At 47.4% G+C, this 23441-nt stretch overlaps 1 protein-coding gene across 2 annotated transcripts in view; it reads right to left on the reverse strand.

Moving 5' to 3' along the window:
* The window catches only part of EXOC6B (exocyst complex component 6B), a 1605823-nt gene that overhangs the window by 1118703 nt on the left and 463679 nt on the right, over nt 1-23441 (reverse strand). For both annotated transcript variants that reach the window (XM_085642756.1, XM_085642755.1), the window contains exon 8: nt 22197-22265. In XM_085642756.1, coding sequence (XP_085498882.1) covers nt 22197-22265 — 69 coding nt within the window. The remainder of the gene's footprint in view (nt 1-22196; nt 22266-23441) is intronic.

Consider the following 23441-nt stretch of genomic DNA (forward strand, 5'->3'; position numbering starts at 1 on the left):
GAGGCTAGACATGACCGAACGCAGAGTTACCGAAGTTGAGGAAGCTCAGACAGTAATCGATACTGACCACATGTAGATGGGAAAAGGGCTGCAAGTGCTCCAAGACAAGGCAGAGGACCTAGAAGCTCGGTCACGACGAAGCGATATACGTATCACGGGTCTTTCAGAGTCCACCCAGGTGGGGAATATGGAGCTATTCGTGGAAAAGCTATTGTTTACTCTGCTGGGAAGCGAAACGTTCTTCTCGATGTTCGTAGTTGAGCGGACACACAGCTCGCTGGGCCAGAGACCGGCTCCTGGAGCACCCCCGAGGCCGATAATTGCTATGCTGCTTAATTACCGGGACAGGGATGCAGCCCTTAAGGCAGCTCGAGAGAAGCAGTCACTACAGTTTGAAGGATCGACCATCTCGCTCTATCCAGACTTTATGGTCGGCGCGCAGGCAGTTTGCACTGCTAAAACGTCAGCTGCGAGATCAGAACTTGGACTACGCCATGTTGTACCCAGCGCGACTTCGAGTCAACAGGCAGGGCAAATCGTAGATTTGTACGGACCCTAAAATGCTGCAGAGAGCACTGAAGGAATGGCCAAAGGAAAGGCCACATAGTGTGGAGCAGCCCAGCACAGAGGGAGCAGCTGGAGGCAGTCTGGATTAACAGGATTGACTGCGGGGATGCTCAAACTAGCAGATAAGATTATGCTTTGTGGAACTGTGGGGTGTTCTCGATGGGTATTGTGTTTACGCCTGCCTATGTCGTTGCTCAGGGGGTGGAAGATGAAGCATGGGGTTACTGTGGTAACCTGTAGGGCAGAGTCCGCAGGACAGAATGCACAGCTGAACACTATACTGAGCTTTTTGCGCTTGCAGTATAGCTTATGGGCACGATAAGTTTGGATGTGTATATAACTTGATGCTACAGATTTGCTTGATGGCAGACGGCATTGGGCTGATAGCCTAATATGGTTCTGTTATTGGAGGGCGCAGGTAACATCTGCCCACGTGTGAGCACCACTATCTTGTTTGTTGCCAAATTTGTTATTAAGTATTGTCAAAATGAGAATCTAGTCATGACAATAGGGACTGATCTGGGAGGTTTTCGCCCCTGCAGAGTTGGGGTAAGTGTGGTGGGGGCGGGAAACAGAGAACACACAAATTGGTTACTTTTGGATGGTATTCAGCGCTCTTCTTATGTATTATTCCTGCAACCATTATGACACACGATTTTGCTCTGTAGCACATTCACGGTTAGCACGATTACTCCTATTGACATATATGGCACAGGCGTGCTCTAGTAGGATTAAGGTTTTAACCTGGTCGCGGATCTCTATCCGGAGGGTACGTTTTATTCCCTGTCGGAGGACTACGGCCCCATGGACACTCTGCTTTTTTACCAGCTGAAAGCTATCTGCAGGAAGCTGCACCCTGGGTTCCCTCTGCCTCCGGCCTCGATGACCGCTCTCGAGTTCCTGTATTCGTCTTCTTCCCCTCGGAAGTTGGTAACCAAACTATATGCCCTCACGCTAGCAGACACCTCCATCTCCACTGATTGCGCTCGAGTGGCATGGGGTGAGGACCTGGGCATAGACATCTCCCAAGCTGATTGGTTATACTGTTGTAAGCAAACTAAGCGATTGCCCCCCAACTATCGTCTGCGCCTTATCCATTTTAAATACTTGCATAGGCTCTATCGTACTCCCGTTCAGTTGCATAAGCTGGGACTTATTCCCAGTGACAGATGCCTACGCTGTTCGGCTCCTGCGGTGGATTTCGCTCATCTTGCATGGCTGTGCCCCAGGGTCGCCGATTTTTGGCGCGAGGTCTGCTCCACTGTGTCAGATTACCTCCACGCTGGTTCAGCCTGATCCCCCGCTCTGCCTCCTCGGCTTTGTTAAATTCTGCCCTGGCGCTTCCCGCCACCTTAACGTCATGCTGCTTGTCCTCGCACGGCGTAGGGTTTCCATGTGCTGGGGTCGCAGACCTGCACCTAAATTCGCTCAGTGGCTTGAGGATGCATCGCGATGCCAGACTTTACAGTCTAAATTCTGGGACCTTATGCCAGCTAGATCTCGCCCACTTGACATATGGGGACCCCTTGTGTCATACCTCCTTGCATGTTCCCCCAGTGCCTGGCTTCCTCTCCCGTGCTCCCCACCCGCGGCGGCCGCCGGTGTAGGATAGCTATCGGCCTCCCCTCCTTGTCCCTTCTTCTCAGCAGAGCCCAGCCCCCTCCCCCCCCCCCATAGTCTTGTGCGCACCATACCAATGACTGTTTATTGTTCGACTGAGTCTATCTGGCAATCGCTGTGCTGTCGTTTTCTGATGTTTTGAGCCATTGGTACCTTTTGCATTTTTCAACTGTGTGCTTGTGCATGGTGCTTCGATTCAGTGCAAGAATGTAACCTGTCTATGCAATTTTGTCAATAAAGGTTTTTGAAAAATGTATAAAAAAAATAAATATAAAAAGGTTTTAACCTGTAATGTGCGCGGCCGCAACCACTATAGGAAATTGGGTAAAGTTATGGCCTATTTGGCGAGGCACAATATAACTATCGCATTATTACAGGAACCTAACTAGCAAAATGCTTTGTAGTAGAGGACTACTGGGAAATACGCATGTGGCGGGTTTACCTCGCACGCCCGTGGGGTGATCACTTGGGTAAATCCGAAGTCTGACTTCAAACTGTAATCACTCTACACTGACCCAGAGGGTAGATACACTATTTCAAGATGCAGTGGGAACGGTTTGAGTATGACTATAGTGAATATTTATGGCCCTAACTTTGATAATCCTACATTTTTCACATTGTTGCTGGATAAAATGCGAAATGCTGGGGGGAGTGATCAGCTTTGGGGAGGCAACTTTAATAGTATGCTGGACCCTAGCAGGAGCAGGTCTGGAGGCCCGGAACGGCGCACCTCTACGGCAGCGCGCACTGTGGGAGATATGATGATTCAATTGGAACTTTGGAACGCTTGGCGCCGGCGCGCCCCAGAGAAGGGTGGGTACAAACACTATTCTGCTTACCATGATCTACACACTAGAATTGACTATTGGCTAGCTTCAGGGTCTATGTATGATCAGGTCCGCGACTGCGTGGTGCCCCCCCGCAAGCTTTCGGACCACTTCCCGGTTCTGTTGGTGATAGATAGCATGCAGAAACACATTCCACCTTTCACCTGGCATTTTCCCCCATACTCCTTACTGGACACTGTTTTTATATCTGAAATGGCCAAGGCCTTCTTTGAATGCAACACCGGGTCGGTAGACTATTTTGCGATAGTGTGGGAGACATTCATGGTTCACATCCATGGGATAGCTATGGCTAAACACACGGGAGTGCTTCGCGCTCTCCGTAAGCGTCTCTCAGACTTGGAGAACTCCCTACAGTCCCTGGAACACAGGCTCCTAACAGGTTCAGATACCAGTGTTGGTGAGGAATTCCAATCATTGCTGCAAGAATACCACGAAGTTACAGATTCAGAAATTAAGCATCATGGGAAATAAGCAGCAGCCCGCACGTATGGGGGGAGGCGAGCGACCAGGCACGGTCTTGGCATAGCGTAGGGAGACAACGGGAGTCACCGAGATAAGCAGTGCTGAGGGGGAGACTTCAGCTGAGGAGACGGCTATTGCCGACAGATTTCAGCAATATTACTCGACCTTATACGGCTCACAGAGCAGATCCACGGACGATGAAGTCAATGACTATTTGACGTACATCCAGCTACCTTGGCTGACAAACGAACACCGCAAATACCTCATGCGACCATTGGAGACCGAGAAAATATCCTCAGTCCTGGCGGGGATGATATCAGGTAGTGCGCCAGGCGTTGATGGCCTCACAGTCACATTTTATAAGGAATTCAAAGATCTACTTATCCCACACTTGGCCACGTTGTTTGAGGAGATGTGTGGCAATGGCATCATGCCTCCCTCGATGAGAGAGGCGTTAATAGTTGCTATCTTGAAGCCAGATAAGCTCCCACTTGAGTGCTCATCGTATCGACCGCTGTCGCTACTAAATGTAAACACTAAGATATACACCAAGATGTTAGTGCCCCATCTGGCTCTGCTGAGCCCATATTTAGTGGCACCGGAGCAAGCTGGTTTTGTCCCTAGTAGAAACTTGACATAAAATTTGAGGACGGTGTTCGGGGCGATCCAGCATACAAGGCAGGACGTCCAGGCAGTGGCTGTGTTTCTGGACATGGAAAAGGCATTCGATTCAGTAGAATGGACGTTCATGAGGCATGTCCTGACGAGAATGGGGCTGGGTGGTGTCTTCCTACAGATGGTTGGTGTTTTATACAACTCCCCCACTGCCAGGATCAAAATCGGCAAATTAAGATACAGCCCCAATACATATCACTAGGAGTACGCGTCAGGGGTGCCCATTATCCCCCGTGCTTTATGCCCTGGTGGCAGAGCCACTGGCCTGCGCTCTTCGCAAATATTATAGAGACAGAGGTATACGCTTCTCGAGGTATGAATTGATCATTTCCGCAGATGACACGCTGCTTTATGTAAGGGAACCTGACCACAACTTATCACCAACGCTGAGAGAGGTTGTCAAATTTGGAACGATGTCAGGTTCAAAGGTTAATTGGACAAAATCAATCATTTTCCCTCTTACACCTGCTACGTTGCCATTTACACCTGACTGTCCACTGAAGTGGACAACAGAGCCAGTGCGCTCTTTAGGGGTTAAGATTCACACTGACTCGGAGGTGGTGTTTCGAGAAAAGGATGGGGTTGCAATTAGCAAGTTAGAAGACGAGGTAGACAGGTGGATCCGGCTGCCACTGTCCTTAGTAGGCAGAGTTTCAATCATGAAGATGGTAATACTTCCCCGCTTTTTATTTTTATTTACCAATATCCCTATGGTCCTTCCTAGCTCTTTCCTTCGATTGCTTACTTCAATACAACTCAAACTAGCCTGGGCCAGAAAGCATGCAAAGGTCAGTTGGGACATTCTCACGCTTCCTTACCGAATGGGTGGATTGGGTGCCCCGGATCTTGATTTATACTACAGGGCAGCACAAAGTGCTCACGCTCATTATTGCATACATGGCCCGATGGACACCCCTCATATCCAGAGAGAGGGTGTAGTAGCTGCACCGCTCCCCCTGCTGGCTATGCTGTTTAACACGCCTGATCGCAGAACTGGGATTATGGACTCTATTAATGCAACTACACACGCCTGGCACCACCTTCTGAAATTGCAAACTGGAGCTATTTTATACTCCCCGCTGACCCCATTGGAATGGTGTCTTTGGTTACCTCTGTGTAGAGATAAGGGAGTGAACTGGGCGCACAGCTCCTTAAATATTTTAACAATAGGGGACATGTTCACAGGGGGTGGGGCTAAGAAATGGGAAGATGTTGGAGCGGGCGACCAAAATGACACGATGCTGAACAGATTCCAATTTCACAGAGCTCAACATACATTGATGGAGATTTTGGGCAGGGACCTGGCCGAGCTCCCTGAACTGACTCCACTCACCTATATAATAAAATCAGACTCCCCATCCAGGGTCGTATAAACTATTTATAAACTGTCCCATGGATATCGTGCGAATCATTACACAAAGGCTAGACTAGCTTGGCAGGTTAATCTGGGTAGAGATCTAGACGATAATACCTGGAGATATTGCTGCGAGAGCACGAAACGTAGCTCCCTTAATGGCAGGCACAGTTTGATTCATTTAAAAATTTTAAACCGGGTCTATTATACACCAGAGAGGCTATGTAGATATGGGCTGAGGGAATCGATGGCTTGTGAGCGCTGTGGTGAAGACATGGCAGATTTTATTCACCTAGCCTGGACATGCCCGGGTATTGCCAGTTTCTGGGTATTGGTCTTCAACACGTGGGAGACATTATAGATACGACAATCGCACCTGATCCCACATTGGCCTTATTAGTTTATTACAAACATTTACCAAAAGCAGTCAGGCGACTGGTAGATATGGGCCTGCTGCTGGCCAGGCGAAGGGTTGCGATCTGCTGGTCCTGGGGGCCGACACCTACTATTGCTAGCTGGTCAAGGGACATGATGTACTGTAGTACACAAACAGAAAACTACAGCGCACTCCTTCCCCAACGTAGCCGGCCAAAAAAGATTTGGGCACTGTATCAGACATACCTGAGAACTAAAGATAGTAAGAAAGATGGCGAACACAAACCTGCGCACGAGATAAAGGGCAAGGACAAATTGAGTAATCAAGTACGTAGGGTACTATTAGGAAGTACATTGAGGTCAGACAACCCACACATAGGTCTGGGTTGCAGCTGCGCACAGAGGTAGTGAAATGGGAGTCTATATGGTGCAACGCGTGATAAAGTATGGACTAATCATGTAGATAATACAGTAGTGATTGCACTGATGTAGCGCTGAAGGGCAAACACCGCAGGGTATCAGACTATATGATTTAATGGCATGAATTATTTGATGCCATTCTTGCTACACTAATACCAATGTACTGAATGTCTCGGTGTCTCTTTGTTATCAATTTTTTTTAATAAAGGTTAAAAAAAAAAAAAAAAAAAAAAGATGAAGACAAGTACAACAATAATCTATCCCGATCAAGAGGAACAACATTATAAAAAGCATTTACAATGCAATAGGACTCGCAATTACGGGTTTTTGAGCTATTGGCATTGTAAGTGGCAATGTCTTTTATAATATTAAAAAGCATTGTCATTCACAATAAAAATAGTTCAAAGTTTTGCAAAAGCAATACCTATTGTATTGCAGAGCGCGGTGTCTGAGGCGGGTGCCACGCTCACTATTAAAGGTTTTTTTTTTTTTTTAAAGAAAGAAACAGTGCGGTGTCCCTGAAGCGGATGCCACACTCATTGAAGTTTAAAAGAAAATAAAATGAAACCAAGCGCGGTGTCCCTGAAGCGGGCGCCGTGCTCAGAATTAAAGTTTAAAAAAATCAAAAAACAGAGCATGGTTTCCCTGAAGCAGGCGCTGTGCTCAACATAAAAGTTTAAAAAATTAAAATTTTAACTGAGCGCGGTGTCTCAAAAGCGCCCGCTGTGCTCAGCATGCAAGTTAGAGCGGCATAACGCTCTATAAGAAAAGCGCCCGCAATTGTCCCCATCAGTGTCATTAAACAAAATAGTGCTCACCCACTTATAATGCAGACCGAGTAACATGCCAAGTAAAAGGTCCAGTTGTTATGGGCGATAACAAATGCAGAAAAGGCAAACCACCGAGGGACTAACAAGCCTATTCACGAATCAGAAGCTAGCATTTAAGAAGGAGAATGACATAAGCCAATGACAAATGTGGGTGGGGCTTCCAGTGCACACTCTAATACAGCATGCTTCACAGAGCGAGGAGCACATGCATGCTGCGGCTAGGCTCTACCTAAAAAGGATATCAATTAAGAACATGATCACGTCTTCAGTTGTGATCTCGATTTGTCCCTTTGATGTGAGCCCTTCCCAGTTTTAAATTTACTGCCAGAGATCCATCTATGAGAAGCAGTTTCCCCATCCACCTTGATCAGGTGATCCGGAGAGTTACCACTGTTTGGTTCATGAAAAACTGAGGACGGTGTAGATTTATGCTCCATTCTCGAGTCGTCTTCCTCTATGTCGTTAAGAGGAGACTCCAGATCATGAGGGTAAAAATACTCCTTAGTCTGTCCTGGGTACGTTAAGATCATAGTCGCTGGTTTCAACAGACCATATTGGTTTTTTTAACTTTATAATTTTTATTTAATTTTGTTAATTACAGTTGCATTTATGCTTACATTAGTGACGATGCCATTACAATCAGAAGATACATTCGTACATTAACAAGAAAACTGGTCACCTTTAGATATCGTCCATTGCTCGGTCTCCATTTCGCCTCATTTCCAGTTCTCTCGTTGGGGAGATACAGAGATTGCCACGGTATACATTCCATTTGCCCCATTTCCTGTCCCACTTCTTAGGGCAACCCCTAATCATAAAAACTTCCTTTTCTGCAATCATGCATTTATCTACTTCCCGCAGCCATGCTCGTATGTTCAACAGACCATATTTAATGTCTTTTTTCTTTAACCGAGGGCGTAGAGCCAAGTATTGTTTCTCCTTAATATTAGTAGGAGTGGAAGAGTCAGCAGTAATGACAATCTGTGTACCATTATAATTATATGGACCATATTTCCTTGCTGCAGATATGAATTGACGAGCCTGTTGATGACGCAGACAGTAATCCAGAATATGATGGGGTTGGGGGGTGTGAGCAGAAGTTTTGGAAAACATCTGATGAGCATGCTGGAATTCAAGTTGTGGGGAGAAAGTACATTTAGTTATGTTGGGTATCAGAGTAATGAGAAATTGCAGCATACCGTCGTTCTCCAATTGTTCTGGAAGACCAATAATTTCAATGCTGTCCCTCCTGCTGCAGTCTTCCAAATTAATTGTCTTTTGTTGGAGATACCACGTCATGACATGTTCCAGTAGTATGTCAAGTATTGGAGTGAAATTGAGCAATCTCACCCCTTAAAGACTGCACTTCCTGGGTGTTTGCTGAAACCGCATTATTTACTGACGTTATTGAAAAAGGTGTAATTGTTTTCTAGAGGATCCCCACTTGTACAAGGTTCATACCAGAATTAAGTAATTCCAAAAGGAACAAGAACTAAATGAACAGTAATTATTACTATCACATTGAATTAGGAACCAAAATAAACTCCAGGCAAGTCTTTCTCCTCCTACATAGATCCGCCATTACCCCCACATGATATGCCATCAAACATCCCCAAAAAGCTGCCTCAAAAGGTAACAGGATAGCATAACGGTTGAATGAGCACAAGCTTTGATCATTCGTTCCATAAATAAGTAGGTTTACCAAAAAGAAAAACCTAAAATAAAGGAAGGGGAGAATCCTAATCCCTCATCCACATGGAGTTCCTTAGAAGATAGTGATTCCAGGCACCACTGGAAACGACTGTGGAAGTCACAGGCTCACGAATGCATGCGCTACCCGTCCAATAAAAGCAGTGAGGGGCGTGTGATAGCACTCACCGAAAAGCGCTTCAATGCCTCATCGGGAGTACTAAGCGCTATATAAATACAGTTACAATTATCGCACCAGAGCAAAGGATCAGAGCTCAGATGAGCCTGTTCTGGGGTGTTACATGCGAATGCGCTCGCAAAGTCTGAAAAAGTACCTTAAAATACAATACGGTTGTTTGATGAGGGAGATCCTGTTGTTTCCCTCAGTTTGTGAGTGCGCGCTTCAGTCCTCCTGGCGTGTCGCATAGAAGTTGTGTTTTTTGGAAGCTGTGGTTCAATTCAAGCAGGAATTTGGCACGCCAGTAGTTCCAATTAGATTCTGAACGATATTTCCTGCATACGAAGATGGCCAGATGCGATATTGGACCTTACAACGGCTCTGGTCTCGCTCCATTCTTTTCAGCCTCACAAGAGAGCCACCATTGTCAAGGGCAGCAAGCTCTGTCCCCCAAATTTCAGAATTTTCACCATGAAGGAGTCAACAGGTTGGTTTTTATTAATCTTGGGCATTCTTTTTATGGTGGAAAATTTGTTGATATGGGTTAATAAGAAATGGATGAACTCACCTGGATTCTGCAACTTTTTTTTTTTTCCCCCATCAGCTACACAGAACAATTCTCGCGTTGCAGTAAACACACAGGGCCTACTTACGTGTTGTCCGATTGAACCCCTATACCTCCCTCAGACTAGCGGGCCACGATACCTATGCATCACAAACGAAATTGTCTGAGCCTCTCAGTGCCCAACTGATTTTGTATAGTTGTTTACAAATAAACTGTCCGGCAAGTGAAGCGCTCAATAGGATGGCGGCCTGCATACATGCGTCATTTATTTGAAACAGTTAACACTGGGCAGCAGAATGCTCTTACGATCCAAATGCATCGAGACCTATCAGCCACCTGAAACTCTGTGATGCAGTGTTTGATGCAGTTTTACAAATACCTGCATATTTTCATTGCTATAATACAGTACGTATAGCACAATCCCTCCAATGGGAGGCCACTGGAAATATGCGGCAGGGGAGGACTACCTTAAGTGGCAGCGTTCGCTAAATTATTCCGCAAAAAAGGTAAATTATGCAGCACCGTGCGGCATATTTGTAATTATATCAGTTCATTATTCTGTTATTTTAACACATGTTAACACTGTGTGGGAAAGGCTTTACCTCGTTAGTAACAATTGAACACCCAAAGAGAGGCAAGCAAGTCAACCTTTTTGCAAGGTCTACGCTCAACGGCAACCTACAGCTCTGTGTTGCTGAGTAAATTTGAATCCGTTTGACCAAGAAACTTTTGATGTTAAAATCTACAAATTATGCAGACGTAGCTTCTTCTTAATTATGTGGGAAAGGATGTGGTTGCAGAATCGCATAATTCCAGTGATGCTGTCCCATAGGATGTTTTACGATTTCTATTTACTCATCTGTGTAAAGGGGAGAAACAGATGAGAGAGGAAATGATGTGGGGCCTGAAAACACAGAAGAGGTGGTTGGAAGGAAGAAAGGTGAACGAGGCTCCCATGGAAGATGAGGTTAGAAGAAAAACAGAAGAAAGATGATCAGACTAAGGTAGAATGGTCGAAAGAAGAGAATGAAAATATGGTTAAAAAAAGGCAGAGGAAAGATGCTTCAGAAGAAACAGAGGAACGATTGTCCAAAGCAAAAAAAAAAGAGAAAAATGGTCTACAGAGAAGAGAAAAAGGAAAGATGGCCTAATCAAAATAGAAGAAAGATGCTTCAGTAAAATATAAGAAGAACGGTCGGAAGGAGAAGAATCGAAAAAGAAGGACGCGGGGATATTAAAGTCTCTAAAATCATATCCGAGTCACAAAGCGACCCCCACCTCTCCCTACCTTAGATAGTGGCGCTAATGGTTAGTTTATTAGTTGCCCACCACACCACAATAGGCTTTAGTCCGTGGTTTAAAGTCTCATCCACTTGTATATTGCCCCCTACACCCGCACTGCATGTCGTTTCCACAGAAGCCCGTTCCTCGCCCCTCCTCGTCCCCCAAGTTTACAGTAGTGTCCATTCAAGGCACAAATTCTCCATTAACCTCGGTGCGACCCCTCCGCGCTCACTTTCAGCGCCTTGGCGCCCTTCCTGCGAAAGTTCAGCGCTTCCTGGGAAAGTCCGGGCCGCCTGCCTGATAGCGAGCCTAGCCTTGGCTGCTGCACAGGGGGCCTTACAGGTGCCTGGGCCGGCCTGTAGACCCTGACCGGGCGCCGACCCCCCGCCCGCTGATAAGGCGGCAGATAGCAGCCTCTGGGAACCTCGGCCCGGCCATAAACCAGGGGTGACTGCGAGGTCGGGTCGGCACAATAATAATACATATCGCCGTGTTTATCCCGAGAAGGCCCATCTTCCTAGCCGGGGCGGCCAAAAGTTCACGAGATGCAGCAGGGAAGATTCATGTTAGGATGGCAGGCCCTCGCAGCGCGATCCTTCCGCCCGCGCAGGAGGCAGAGGGTGTCACGCAGAGTTGAGCATCCTCACTCCCCTCGGCCGCGGGTCAAGTTCAGGGGGACGCTGCTGGCAGCCTCGCCGGCGGAGGATGCGCGGCCACATGGCACACAGCTCACCGTGAGCAGTGAGCAGTGGGGGAAGAGGCAGATGTAGAGATGTGAAAGTAACGCACCGCTGCGCCGCGCAGCTGCTTCCTAGAAGCACCCAGAGGCTGCGAGCCTGGCTTATATTTCCTAGTGTGGCGGTGAGAATCCTCGCAGCACAGATCTTTAAAGGATGGAATCCAGGTCCTGTTAGCAACTGGTTGGTAGGGCACGCTCCACTCAGCAAAGTCGCCCACCTGGCTACGAAGCAAAGTAAAATCCCTTCATTATGCATTAGTATTAGACAAAAAATGTGACAAAGTCTCAGTCCAAGAGCTTTAAGTGGGCCGGGTCTCACCGGTGCTGACCACGGCAGTTTTGTAAAGGGGGCCTCAAAACAGGTCTCCATCGGGCTCGGTTTTGTGCCTGGCACAGGCGGTCCATTTTTTCCCGGACTGTAGTGACAGCAGGCACATCGATGTACGCATCCATGTGTCTCACAAGTGAAGTTACGGCATGACGTCATGCCAGGTTAGTGTTGTAGGGGAAGGAAAATCCCTTAAGGAGAGTCATTTTCTCTCTGGATTTCCCTTCTCTTATTGAAACTCAGGAGCAGCAACATTGTCGTGGTGTCATCAGGGCTTTAAGTGGAAGCTTTTTCAATATTATATACAAGCCATAGTTGCTGCTTATATATCTTATGCAACTAACAACCATTGACAAAGCCAATAGTTCTGACTTCTTGTAGGTATGATGTTAGTTGTATTATATATCTGGATGCAATTACTGAAACAGCAAAATACAAGTCGGGCAGCACACTATGCCAAGCACAGGTTTTTAGCTTAGGTATTTTAAGCCACGCCCCTAATTACATTGACCACGCCCTTAGAGACACAGTTTTTTCATTCGTCCTGACACCAGTCACCCTATGTTTTACGCTCCATGTATCTCTGTGCTCGGCCCCGCGCTCCATGCGTCTCTGGGCTCGGGCCCGCGCTGCAGGCATTTCTGTGCTCGCGCTCCAGGCGTCTCTGGGTTCGTGCCGCACTCCCAGCATTTCTGGGCTCGGGCCCGCGTCCCAGGCATCTCCGGGCTCGGGCCCGCGTCCCAGGCGTCTCCGGGCTCGGGCCAGCCCTCATGGAACCTTTTCGCGCTGAATCAAGCCCACGCTCCTGGCATCTCTGCGCTCGGGCCCACGCTGTAGAAATCTCCCACGCTCCGGACATCTTCGCGCGGATGGCCACACTGCAGGAATCGGTGCGCTCGTGCCATTACTGCAGGAATCGGTGCGCTCGGGCTCACACTGCAGGAATCGGTGCGCTCGGGCTCACACTGCAGGAATCGGTGCGCTCGGGCCCACACTGCAGGAATCGGTGCGCTCGGGCCCACACTGCAGGAATCGGTGCGCTCGGGCTCACACTGCAGGAATCTGTGCGCTCGCGCCATTACTGCAGGAATCTGTGCGCTCGGGCCCACACTGCAGGAATCGGTGTCGTGCGCTCAGGCCCACACTGCAGACACTCTGCACTGGGTCCCACACTCCAGACATCTCCGTGCTCGGGCTCACACTGCAGGAATCTCTGCACTCAGGCCCTCGTTCGAGGAATCTCTGTGCTCATCCCAGTCAAGGAACATCTGCTAATAATCCTTTTGACCCCCAAGAGTCCAGAGCTGCAGTCCTACCCTGGTCACAGTGCTTTCTCTTACTTCAGACCTCTATTCAGTCCAGCCCTCCAGGAACCCATTTCACCCCGACCCTTCTTCAGTCCATTACAGTGGCTCTTCTATGGGTGGTCATAAAATACTGCTATTTGCTCCCGTATGTGGCAAGCCTTGATCTTCCAGAGGGCGGAATCAAATTCTTGTGTCGATTCTCTGGTCAGACGCGCTCCAGTCACATACCTCGCAATCCTAATCTTCCTTCTATGCCTCATTCCTCAGGCCTTGTTCTCCATCTTCTCCTTTCATTCTCTGGCTCACTCTAATTATTTGACGGCCTTAGTTGGACATGGTCCCTCCTAGCATTCACTGCAGTCACACCATGTTTGGTTTCAGTTGGAGTCACACCCCTTTGGCCTCATCTGCACAAGGACGCCTTAGGCCTCTTTCCTAGTCTCAACTTCTTGGCTACTTTAATTATGGCCCAAATGCACTTTATGTCTCCATTGACTCCACAAGGAGCTCAAAATCGCATAAGTCTCCATCCTCAAGATGGATGCCAGGGTACGCCACGGGCGGCGCTCTCCTTCACTAGCATCCATGCATGGGTTTTGCTCATCCTTTTAACCAAGCCTATCATTAACATTGACCTTCGCTTACCTCTCAAATTTCCCTCCTCTCTTGGCCACGTTTAGGTTTTCCTGGCCGAGTTTTGGGGCTGCTGGAATGGTAAACCCTGAAGCAGTGGGGTCAGTCCTGGGAGCTTGCTGGCCATGTTGACAGGGGTGGTCATGTATGCACATACCTCCGATACTTTACAAAACAATTTAACACCTTTGCATGGCCTTCAGCTTGCAATACAAGGGACTACAGGTTGCCCCTCTCAAATCCCAACATCAACTACGTCTGTGGCCTGGGCGTCTGTATCTGTATGCCCATGTGTGGATGCTGGTTCAGGTTCGGGGTGTCCGGCATGCTCTACACAACTACTGTTGTATCTCTAACTTTCCAGGTGGACTTCAGAAGTGGCTAGTCTCTTATTACTTGAAGCCTCCTCCCTCTGATCGCTAGAGGAATCCCAAACTCCCGTTAATATTCAGAGAACAACCTGCCCTCTCCCAGGGTGCTCCTCCCAAGCCTTTTTCTTCTGTCACATGCCTTTCCCTCCATAGAAGGATTTCCTTTTCCTCGTCTGTACCCTTCGCAGCCCACCACGTCGCTATCCTGCAGCCTCCCAACCCTGTCATCTCATAAGGACATTCACAGTTTCTTTCCTTTGAATACAGCTTTTACCACATAATTATGGATTTATTGCATGTGCTATATAATTTGCTTCATAATTTGCATATTTCACCAAAAACGTTTCTATCTCAAGTGGATAAATAATAATACTGACCCAGACAATCGCATTTGCATTTTTTAACCGCATAATTTACAACATTTTGCAGCATTATTTGATGATCTGTGCCGTATAATCCTAACAGCCCTTATATCGTTAAAGCTCTGCAGAGTAGTTTGGAGGAGACCTCATTATGATGATGAAATCTGTATTTCCCGTTTATATGGCTTTTCACATTTTACGTAATAAAAGCACCAAAACATGTTTTTCATATATAATTTTAAGTGGGTAACTGAATAACAGGGATGTTTTTCACCTCAAGCTTCTGAGTGACAAATACACCAAGAAAGCTAGGCCCGACCATTCCATGATGTCACTCAGAAACAGAGGTGAAAAACATTCCTGTTGTCCACATTTTATCCTTCTGTAATTTTATATTGAACATGGACCCCTCAAATCATTTGCCACTGCTTCCAACATGTACGCAGAGGAGTATTGGTGAGCATTATATAAATGGTTAAAAAAAAAGTCAAAATGTCAACAACAAAAAAATGATAACCTAGACTAGGGCCACCCATCTCCACCATCCTCGACATATACCCTTCCTCAAAGTAAAAATAAATACCTGGTGATGGAGCAGGTAAAGCAACATTTTGTATACCTCCTCTATTTTGCATGAAAATACTAATTTTATAACCTACTTATATAATAATTTGAATTAACCGTTTGCTGTGTTGTATTAATCAACTATTTGCACCTTTTATTAAACACCAATTACACGTGGGACTTATTGCTATTTGCATGGCAGAATAATTCTAATAACTAAAACTTGTACGCCTATTAATAATAGTATGTGTGATAATAGTATATTGCATGATTTATGTTGCTTTTGTGATGTTTATATAGCACTGGCCTCCCGCTATAAACCCTTACCACCCTCTGAAAAAACTTCAACCATAAATTATAAACCTGCCAACTCACACGGTGTAAAGAGTGACATGATATCGGCTCCCAATGCACGGTCACTCGGCGAGGAGCCGATATCACATGGTGGCAGGGAAAATGAGCTGAAAACCATGGTAAATACTGATATCAATCGTTTTCTGATGCTTTATACTGCCGACGTCCATTAAAGGGTGTGAAAACACTCCAGGGCATTGGCACCATCCTCAGCAAGCTTTTTTCTTTTTTCTAGTTTTTGGAGGAGGGGGTATTGGGGGCAGGGTGGGGGCAAAAGTGCCTCTTAGGTGCTACTCGGCACGAGGACCCTCCCGCTCCCCCTCCAACACGGGGAGATTTTTGTTCAAGTTGGCTGGTATGCAATTTCAAATATTACAAGATAATAGGCTCCTGCCACCCACCCCCACCACGAAAACCAAAAAATTGGCACTTGGCTGCTTGCCACCCATACACACCACCCTCTGAACCATCCCACTCTCTCATAACCTATAACTGTGTTCTCCACTCTCACACTGATAGCAGAGTTTCAGCAACGTGCCAACAGTGGCTCTTTGAGAGCCGCTTGTCAGTGCAGGTCGATTTCTCACCTCCGCACGGGTCCATGGAGATCCCGCTCACACAGAAGAGAAAGTGGCTGGTGAAGAAACAGCACAGTCATGCTCCCCTGTCTCCTTTACGTCTGTGGAGACCTGGAGAAAGCAGGTGAGCCCACCAACCGCCATTCCACTGGCGTAATTACATCTCTGGAGACCCGCAGGAAATGGTGGAACAAAAGGGGAAACAAGCTCTTCCCCTAGTGAAGCCACAACAGTGACCACCTACTTTGGTTAACCGCTGTTGTGACATCATAGCAAAACAGCTGAATTCCAATCAGGTTGATCACAATGAAGCCATCCTATGGAAGCCATATACAACATCTATGTATGTGCGTAAAACAGAGATCGTGACAGTGCCACATTAGTTATGGCTAGGTCTCACTTTCACTTGAAAAGCCATTTTTAGTTTTCCTAATACCTTTGGTGCTGTTCGATAAATCTGCATGAAACATAAAACAAGCATTTGCAATGCAATAGGTCTCACATTTACACAAGCTTAAGCTATTGGCATTGTAAATGACAATGCCTATTATTTTTGAGTTTTAAAACATAAATAAAAGGCATTGTCATTTACAATGCCAATAGCTTAAACTCTCGTAAATGCGAGACCTATTGCATTGCAAATGCTTGCTTAAGTTAAAAACTGAGCGTGGCGCTCCTTTAAGGACACCGCAATCGGTTTCTTTTATTTTATTTTAATTTTTTAACTTTAACATTGAGTACAGTATCTTTGAAGCAGGTGCCACGCTCAGTGTTAAAAAACAAAAAAAAACAAAGAAAGAAACCAAGTGCTGTGTTCAGTTTGAAAGTAAAAAAAAAGAAATTGAGCGCAGTGTCCCTGAAGCGGGCACCACGCTCATTAAGTAATAAATAAACAGAGCGCGATGTCCCAGAAGTGGACGACGCGCTGAACATAAAAGTTAAATATAAATAAATAAACTGAGCATGGTGTCCCTAAAGCGGGCGCTGCGCTCAGGATACAAATACAATAAAATAGCATCCGCCATTGTCCTCATAAGTGCCCATAAACAAAATAGTGCTGACCCCCCTAGATAAAGTCGACTGTGTACGGAGCCAAGAAAAAGGTCCAGTTGTCATGGGCGGTAAGAAATTTATTTAAGCGATTTATAGATTGCGCAACTACCCGTGGGTGTCTCGGCGCTACAGACTGAAAAGGAGTAGTCGTATGGCGGTAACAAGGAGGGACTAACAAGCCTCATAATGAATCGAAGCCAGCATTTACCAAGGGTAATGACACCAGCCAATAAAAAGTATGGGCGGAGAGTGGGCGCGGCTTACACAGCATACATGGATAAGGTACCTGCATAGCTGCGCTTGCGCTGCTGCTAACGCTGTGTGATTTTAAAATCTCCCGTTTTTGTATTTTGTTTCATTTAATTTACTTGTCCTTGCTATTAACTGGGACCAGGTTGGGTGCTCCCCTCCCTCTTACCGCACTTAATTGTTTATAAAAACACCGCCGTTTTGGTGGGTCCGGGTCACGGGGGTAGTCCTGGTTGGGCGCCATCTTTGGTTGGACACTGCATCTCCCGGCGGGCGCCATTGTGAGCGTTCCTGCGCTCGGACAGCCTTGCGGGACGCCTATTTAAGGCGGTTTTCATTTCGCCGGTAGCCTGGATAAGGTACCTGCATAGGTGCGCTTGCGCTGCTGCTAACGCTGTGTGATTTTAAAATCTCCCGTTTTTGTATTTTGTTTCATTTAATTTACTTGTCCTTGCTATTAACTGGGACCAGGTTGGGTGCTCCCCTCCCTCTTGCCACACTTAATTGTTTATAAAAACACCGCCGTTTTGGTGGGTCCGGGTCATGGGGGTAGTCCTGGTTGGGCGCCATCTTTGGTTGGGCACTGCATCTCCCGGCGGGCGCCATTGTGAGCGTTCCTGCGCTCGGACAGCCTCGCGGGACGCCTATTTAAGGCGGTTTTCACTTCGCCGGTAGCCTGGATAAGGTACCTGCATAGCTGCGCTTGCGCTGCTGCTAACGCTGTGTGATTTTAAAATCTCCCGTTTTTGTATTTTGTTTAATTTAATTTACTTGTCCTTGCTATTAACTGGGACCAGGTTGGGTGCTCCCCTCCCTCTTACCGCACTTAATTGTTTATAAAAACACCGCCGTTTTGGTGGGTCCGGGTCACGGGGGTAGTCCTGGTTGGGCGCCATCTTTGGTTGGGCACTGCATCTCCCGGCGGGCGCCATTGTGAGCGTCCCTGCGCTCGGACAGCCTCGCGGGACGCCTATTTAAAGTCGCTCCCCCACCGCGCAGCGGGGTCGCGCAGTGGGACGCCGTCGCTTAGCCGGAGTCGTGCCAGAGTCCTGCCCGTCTGCGCCCGTCTGCGCTTGGGACGCACGGGGCGCAGCGGGTTTCTCTTTGGCACTTTTTGTATCTGGTGTCGTGATGATCACCTATTCCAATGAGACTTTGCGGTCCATTGGACTGACCATTCCGAAGTATGATCAGGCACATAGCCATCCTCTAAGCGGCCCATATTGGTGTGCCTGCAAGAGATGGGCACTTGCCTCTCCCGCACACACCCGCCAGAGGCCTTTCACTACCGCTTCTCGAAGCAATGGCTCGGCGCATGTACTTCGAATACTTAGCCTGAATGTCAGGTCCTTGGTGCAACACCATAAAGCCTTCTTGGACCTCATGCAGGATGAGACCCCAGATATATTTGCCATCACGGAAACCTGGTTGCAGGAGGACGACGCAGCCATTATTAACTTGGCTTTCCCCCCCCGAGTATTCCATCTTCACTCTAAACCGTTCAACTAGAGGAGGGGGTATCGCCCTCGCTGTTAAATCTAGTTTCTCCTGTAGCTGGAATGCTTTAAATATTGCTGGATGTGAAAGCGCCTCTTTTAAGATCTTGATCAGCCCCCAGTTCTCGATCTCGGGGATGGTGGTATATCGACCCCCAGGCAGTGACGTTGCGTTCAGAGAAGTTTTCCCTGACGCCGTTAGCTCTCTGGCAATTGGCTGTGCCAATTTTTCTATCCTGGGAGATCTCAACCTCCATTTTGACAATCAGAGCGCGCCGGCTGTCATCAATATTTTAGCTGATCTCGAGGCCCTTCAACTGTCCCAAAAGGTAGCACAACCCACCCACGTAGGAGGGCATACGCTGGATCCCTTTTTTACTAATCTTACGGAAGCCACAGTCTCTTCCATATCACCCCTAGGGTGGACGGACCACTTTTTAGTGGCTATCCGGGCCCCTTTGCCTGAGATTCCCTCTATTCCCCCAGCTAGATTAGTCCCTAGAAGGCACTGGACCAAACTCAGGTTAGAGGACCTACACCACGTCTTGGCTGTAGATCCGCTGGGACCCTCGGACAACGTTGAAACGGGTTATGACCAGTTCTGTCAGTGGATTACCAGGGCGCTTGATTCACTGATTCCCATCATGGCAAGCAAACTTAGCTCCAGAGAGTCGAGCCCCTGGTATGACAGCGCCCTTCGTGTTTTGAAGGGCAGCTGTAGGCGGGCCGAGAGAGAGTGGCGGAGGTCTTACGATACTGCCAAGAAAGCATTGTATCTGGCTTCCATTAAGGTTTATCACCACGCCATCTGTAGAGCCCGCGCGGCGTTCTACTCGGCAGAATTCCGCAACAGTACTAACCCGTCTTAATCTATATTTAAGGCCCTTAAAGATCTTTTGGCAAAAAGAATCTCCTCCCCGGCAATGGCTTCTACCTCTCACTGTGAGGCTTTGGCATCCTTCTTTCTGGAGAAAGTGCAGGGCATCTACCGGGCTTTTCCCTGTACGGGGCCACCATCGGGGACCCTGGATATTATCCCGGGCCTCCCCACTATGGACTCTTTCCCCCTGCTTTTACCTGAGGGATTTGATAGGTTGACCCAGAAAATTAAATCTGGATCACCTTTGGATCCATTAAGACCTGCCCTCTTCAGGGACCAGTCTTTTGTGGGACGCCCCATGGTGTGCTCCCTCATTAACATCTCGCTGGCTACGGGCACGGTTCCAGCTAAATGGAAGCGGGCAGTGGTTTCTCCTATCCTGAAGAAACCCTTATTGGATCCTTTAAAACCGGAGAGCTACCGGCCCATTTCCTTGCTCCCTTGGCCGGCAAAAGTTGTGGAGGCCCACGTCAACCAGGCTCTTTCTGACCATCTTACCCGAGCCAACATTCTGGATGCTACCCAGAATGGGTTCCGTGCTGGGCATAGCACGGAGACCGCCCTTCTCACCATGGCCGAACACCTGCGTATGGTGCTGGATGTGGGACAGACGGCGGCGCTAATATTATTAAATCTGAGCGCCGCCTTCGATACTGTTTCACACCGCATCCTTCTGCAGCGCCTGGAGGAGATAGGCATTGGTGGGCTCGCCCTACAGTGGTTCCGTTCCTTTCTCGACAACCGCTCCTTCTGCGTTGCCATACCACCGTACCAATCCAAATTCCATCCTCTGGGCCTGGGGGTGCCGCAGGGATCCTCGCTGAGTCCCACGTTGTTCAACCTTTACGTGAGACCGCTGGCTGATGTCGTCAAGCAGTGGGGCATGACTATGGTCTCTTACGCTGACGACACTCAGCTAGCGGTTACTATCAGCGGGGATGTTGAGCAGGATGCCCCTAGGTTCCAGAGTGGACTGAGGGCGGTGGCGAGCTGGATGAATGCCAACTGTCTCCAGCTCAACGCTAAGAAGACTGAGGTCATGGTTGTCGGGAAGGGGAAGGAGCTCTGGGGGGACAGATGGTGGCCTCCGGAGCTTGGGCCGTCTCCAATTCCGGTAACGGAGTTGAGAAATTTGGGAGTGTGGTTGGAGCCCACTGTTAGCTTCATGGGGCACTCTAAGAAAACCGCGGCTTGCTGTTTTGGGGTCCTTCGGGGCTTAAGACCTGTCCTGAAGTTTTTTGACCCCCCTACCAGGCAGCTGGTGGTTCAGGCAACAGTAATATCTCGTCTGGATTATGCCAGCTCTCTCCTGGTAGGGGCAAACCAGGCAGAAATCATCCGCCTTCAACGTGTCCAAAACGCCGCAGCTAGAGCCATAGTTGGCCTGCCCAGGTCCTGCTCTGTTTCTAGTACCCTTCGATCTTTGCATTGGCTACCGGTTAAGACAAGAATTCATTTTAAAGTTTTATGTCTGGCTTTTAAGATCTTGAAGGGATCAGCCCCCCGGATCCTCTCGAATCTCCTGTCCTCTTATGTTCCAACCCGCTCTTTGAGATCATTGGGCCAAGCGCTCGCTGTGGTCCCGAGGTTTAAGCTCAGCCGAGTTGGGGGCCGGTCCTTCCGGGTAAAAGCTGCAGTGCTTTGGAACTCTCTTCCGATTGAGATTCGCTTGATGGAAGACCTTCTTTTGTTCTGTAAAGCTATAAAAACCTTCCTGTTTTAATTTTCCCCCTCTTCTTGCTGCGCCCTTTTTTCTTTCTCTGTTTCTATGCTCAGTGTTGCTATGTTTACCTTGTCTTGCGCCAGGATGCCCCTTTGCTGGGGCAGCTGTGCGCACTACAAATGTTCCTAACATAACATAACATACTCTACTACTGCATGCCTCACAGAGCGAGCAGCGCATGTGCGCTGCCGCTAGGCTCGACCTAAAAAAAGTCACCCTACTCTAAATGGCAAGTCTTACGCAGATTAAAAAAAAAAACCAGGGGGCACAAAGTGATTTTTTTTATCAGTTTAAGTCCCATAGCAATCTTTGCTCTCTCTGAGGCTGATCTCAATACACCAAACTTGGAAGGAAAGCAGATCTGAAGGAAGTGCCTCAACAGCTGAATGTGGCTGCTAACACCACCAAGTGATCATTAGTTTAATGTAAATTATAGAGGAACATCCCTTTGGCATCCCAAGCAATTCATTTGTTTTTCTGTTAAGTGTATCAATGTGTGTTGCAGGGGACATAACACTGTAATGTTAACAGGTGATGGCCACAATCAACGGTGGACTGCACGATTAGGCCACTCGAGCAACTTACAACTGCCTGTCCGCTTGACAGCTACACTTACTTCAAGCTGGACCTCTTGGACACATTTTCACCAATTTGTTTATATGCAAGTCAAAATATGTGGCATGTTCACTTACCAGAACAGAGTATATATGCAGACATCGGTACACTGGAGAGAAATCCACCAAATCATGAGCAACAGGAACCTGCCAGAGATGAAGAGAAATGTATTAACTTATCACACATTATGAGAGGTGAATTAGATAAACTAGAACAAGAATGTTATTTCAAGATTTGTAGACAGACCAGTAAATTGGTTTGGTCTGTGTCTACAAATCTTGAAATAACATGCATAAAAGCTGTACATGAAACATCACTTTTACCTTACACACTGCAATATATGGTAGAAGACTAGTAGCACTGTAGTATGCCAGAATAAACAAGCATTTGTAATGCAATCGGTCTAGCGTTTGGGGCCTTATAAGTATTTAACCATGCAGCACATTGCCTGCAGCTGGGGGCCAGTAGCGGTTCCACCAGGTTGCGGGGAAGGAAAACCGTGCTCTAAAACTGCCATGCTGTTTTTTAAAGAGCCATATAAAGAAAGGACAAAACCAGGTTCAATTTACTAGGCCATTATAAATTGCAAGGCTGGAACAATGACAAGGGAGATGTTTTTGTTTACAGGGGAAAATCATCTGTCACACCACAGGGTGTCGACCATCCCGGCCCAATATCTGAAAAACAAGAGGAATGTGTTGGCTAAAAAGGTAGAATCAAAAGTACAATAAATTGAATGTCTAATTGGCTTTATAGCGATAAACTCGGAAAGAAAAATGGAAACTCAGTGGGTCACAGAGGGAGGTAATAGCTGAAGCAAGAGGGGGATGAAGGCACTTAGAAGCCACTAGGTGGCCTAACGAGGCGCTTTGATAAAAAGGGAGGAGTCTGAAACAATTCAACGGCATCACGTGGGATAGAGTGACTAGAGGTTAAACAAAGCCACAAACTCCAATGCGTCCCGGATAAGGAAAAGGTAATGGAGAGGACCGTGAGGTTCAATTATTTGATAATTTTCAAAAAGCCCAGTGGGTTTATTCCCACAGACTGAATGAATGAATAAATGGAGGAACATTTCTAAAGCGCATGGTTACCCGGGAGCATCCCATCGCTGTGGCGCCATTTATGTTTTGAGCAGATGAGGGAAAGAGACACGTTTTCAATATTTTTCTAAAATTCAGATAGTTAGGCTCGGAACGTACATGGTGGGGAAGGTTGTTCCAGAGCTTGGCTGCATTATATGTGAACAATCGACTTCTTCTTCGTGATCGTTTGATCTTGGGAACTGAGATTAAGCCCTTATTATTGGATCAAAGGGCTCC

The sequence above is a fragment of the Triturus cristatus genome, chromosome 2_2 (genome assembly GCF_964204655.1).
Source record: "Triturus cristatus chromosome 2_2, aTriCri1.1, whole genome shotgun sequence".
Taxonomy (NCBI): Eukaryota; Metazoa; Chordata; class Amphibia; order Caudata; family Salamandridae; genus Triturus; species Triturus cristatus.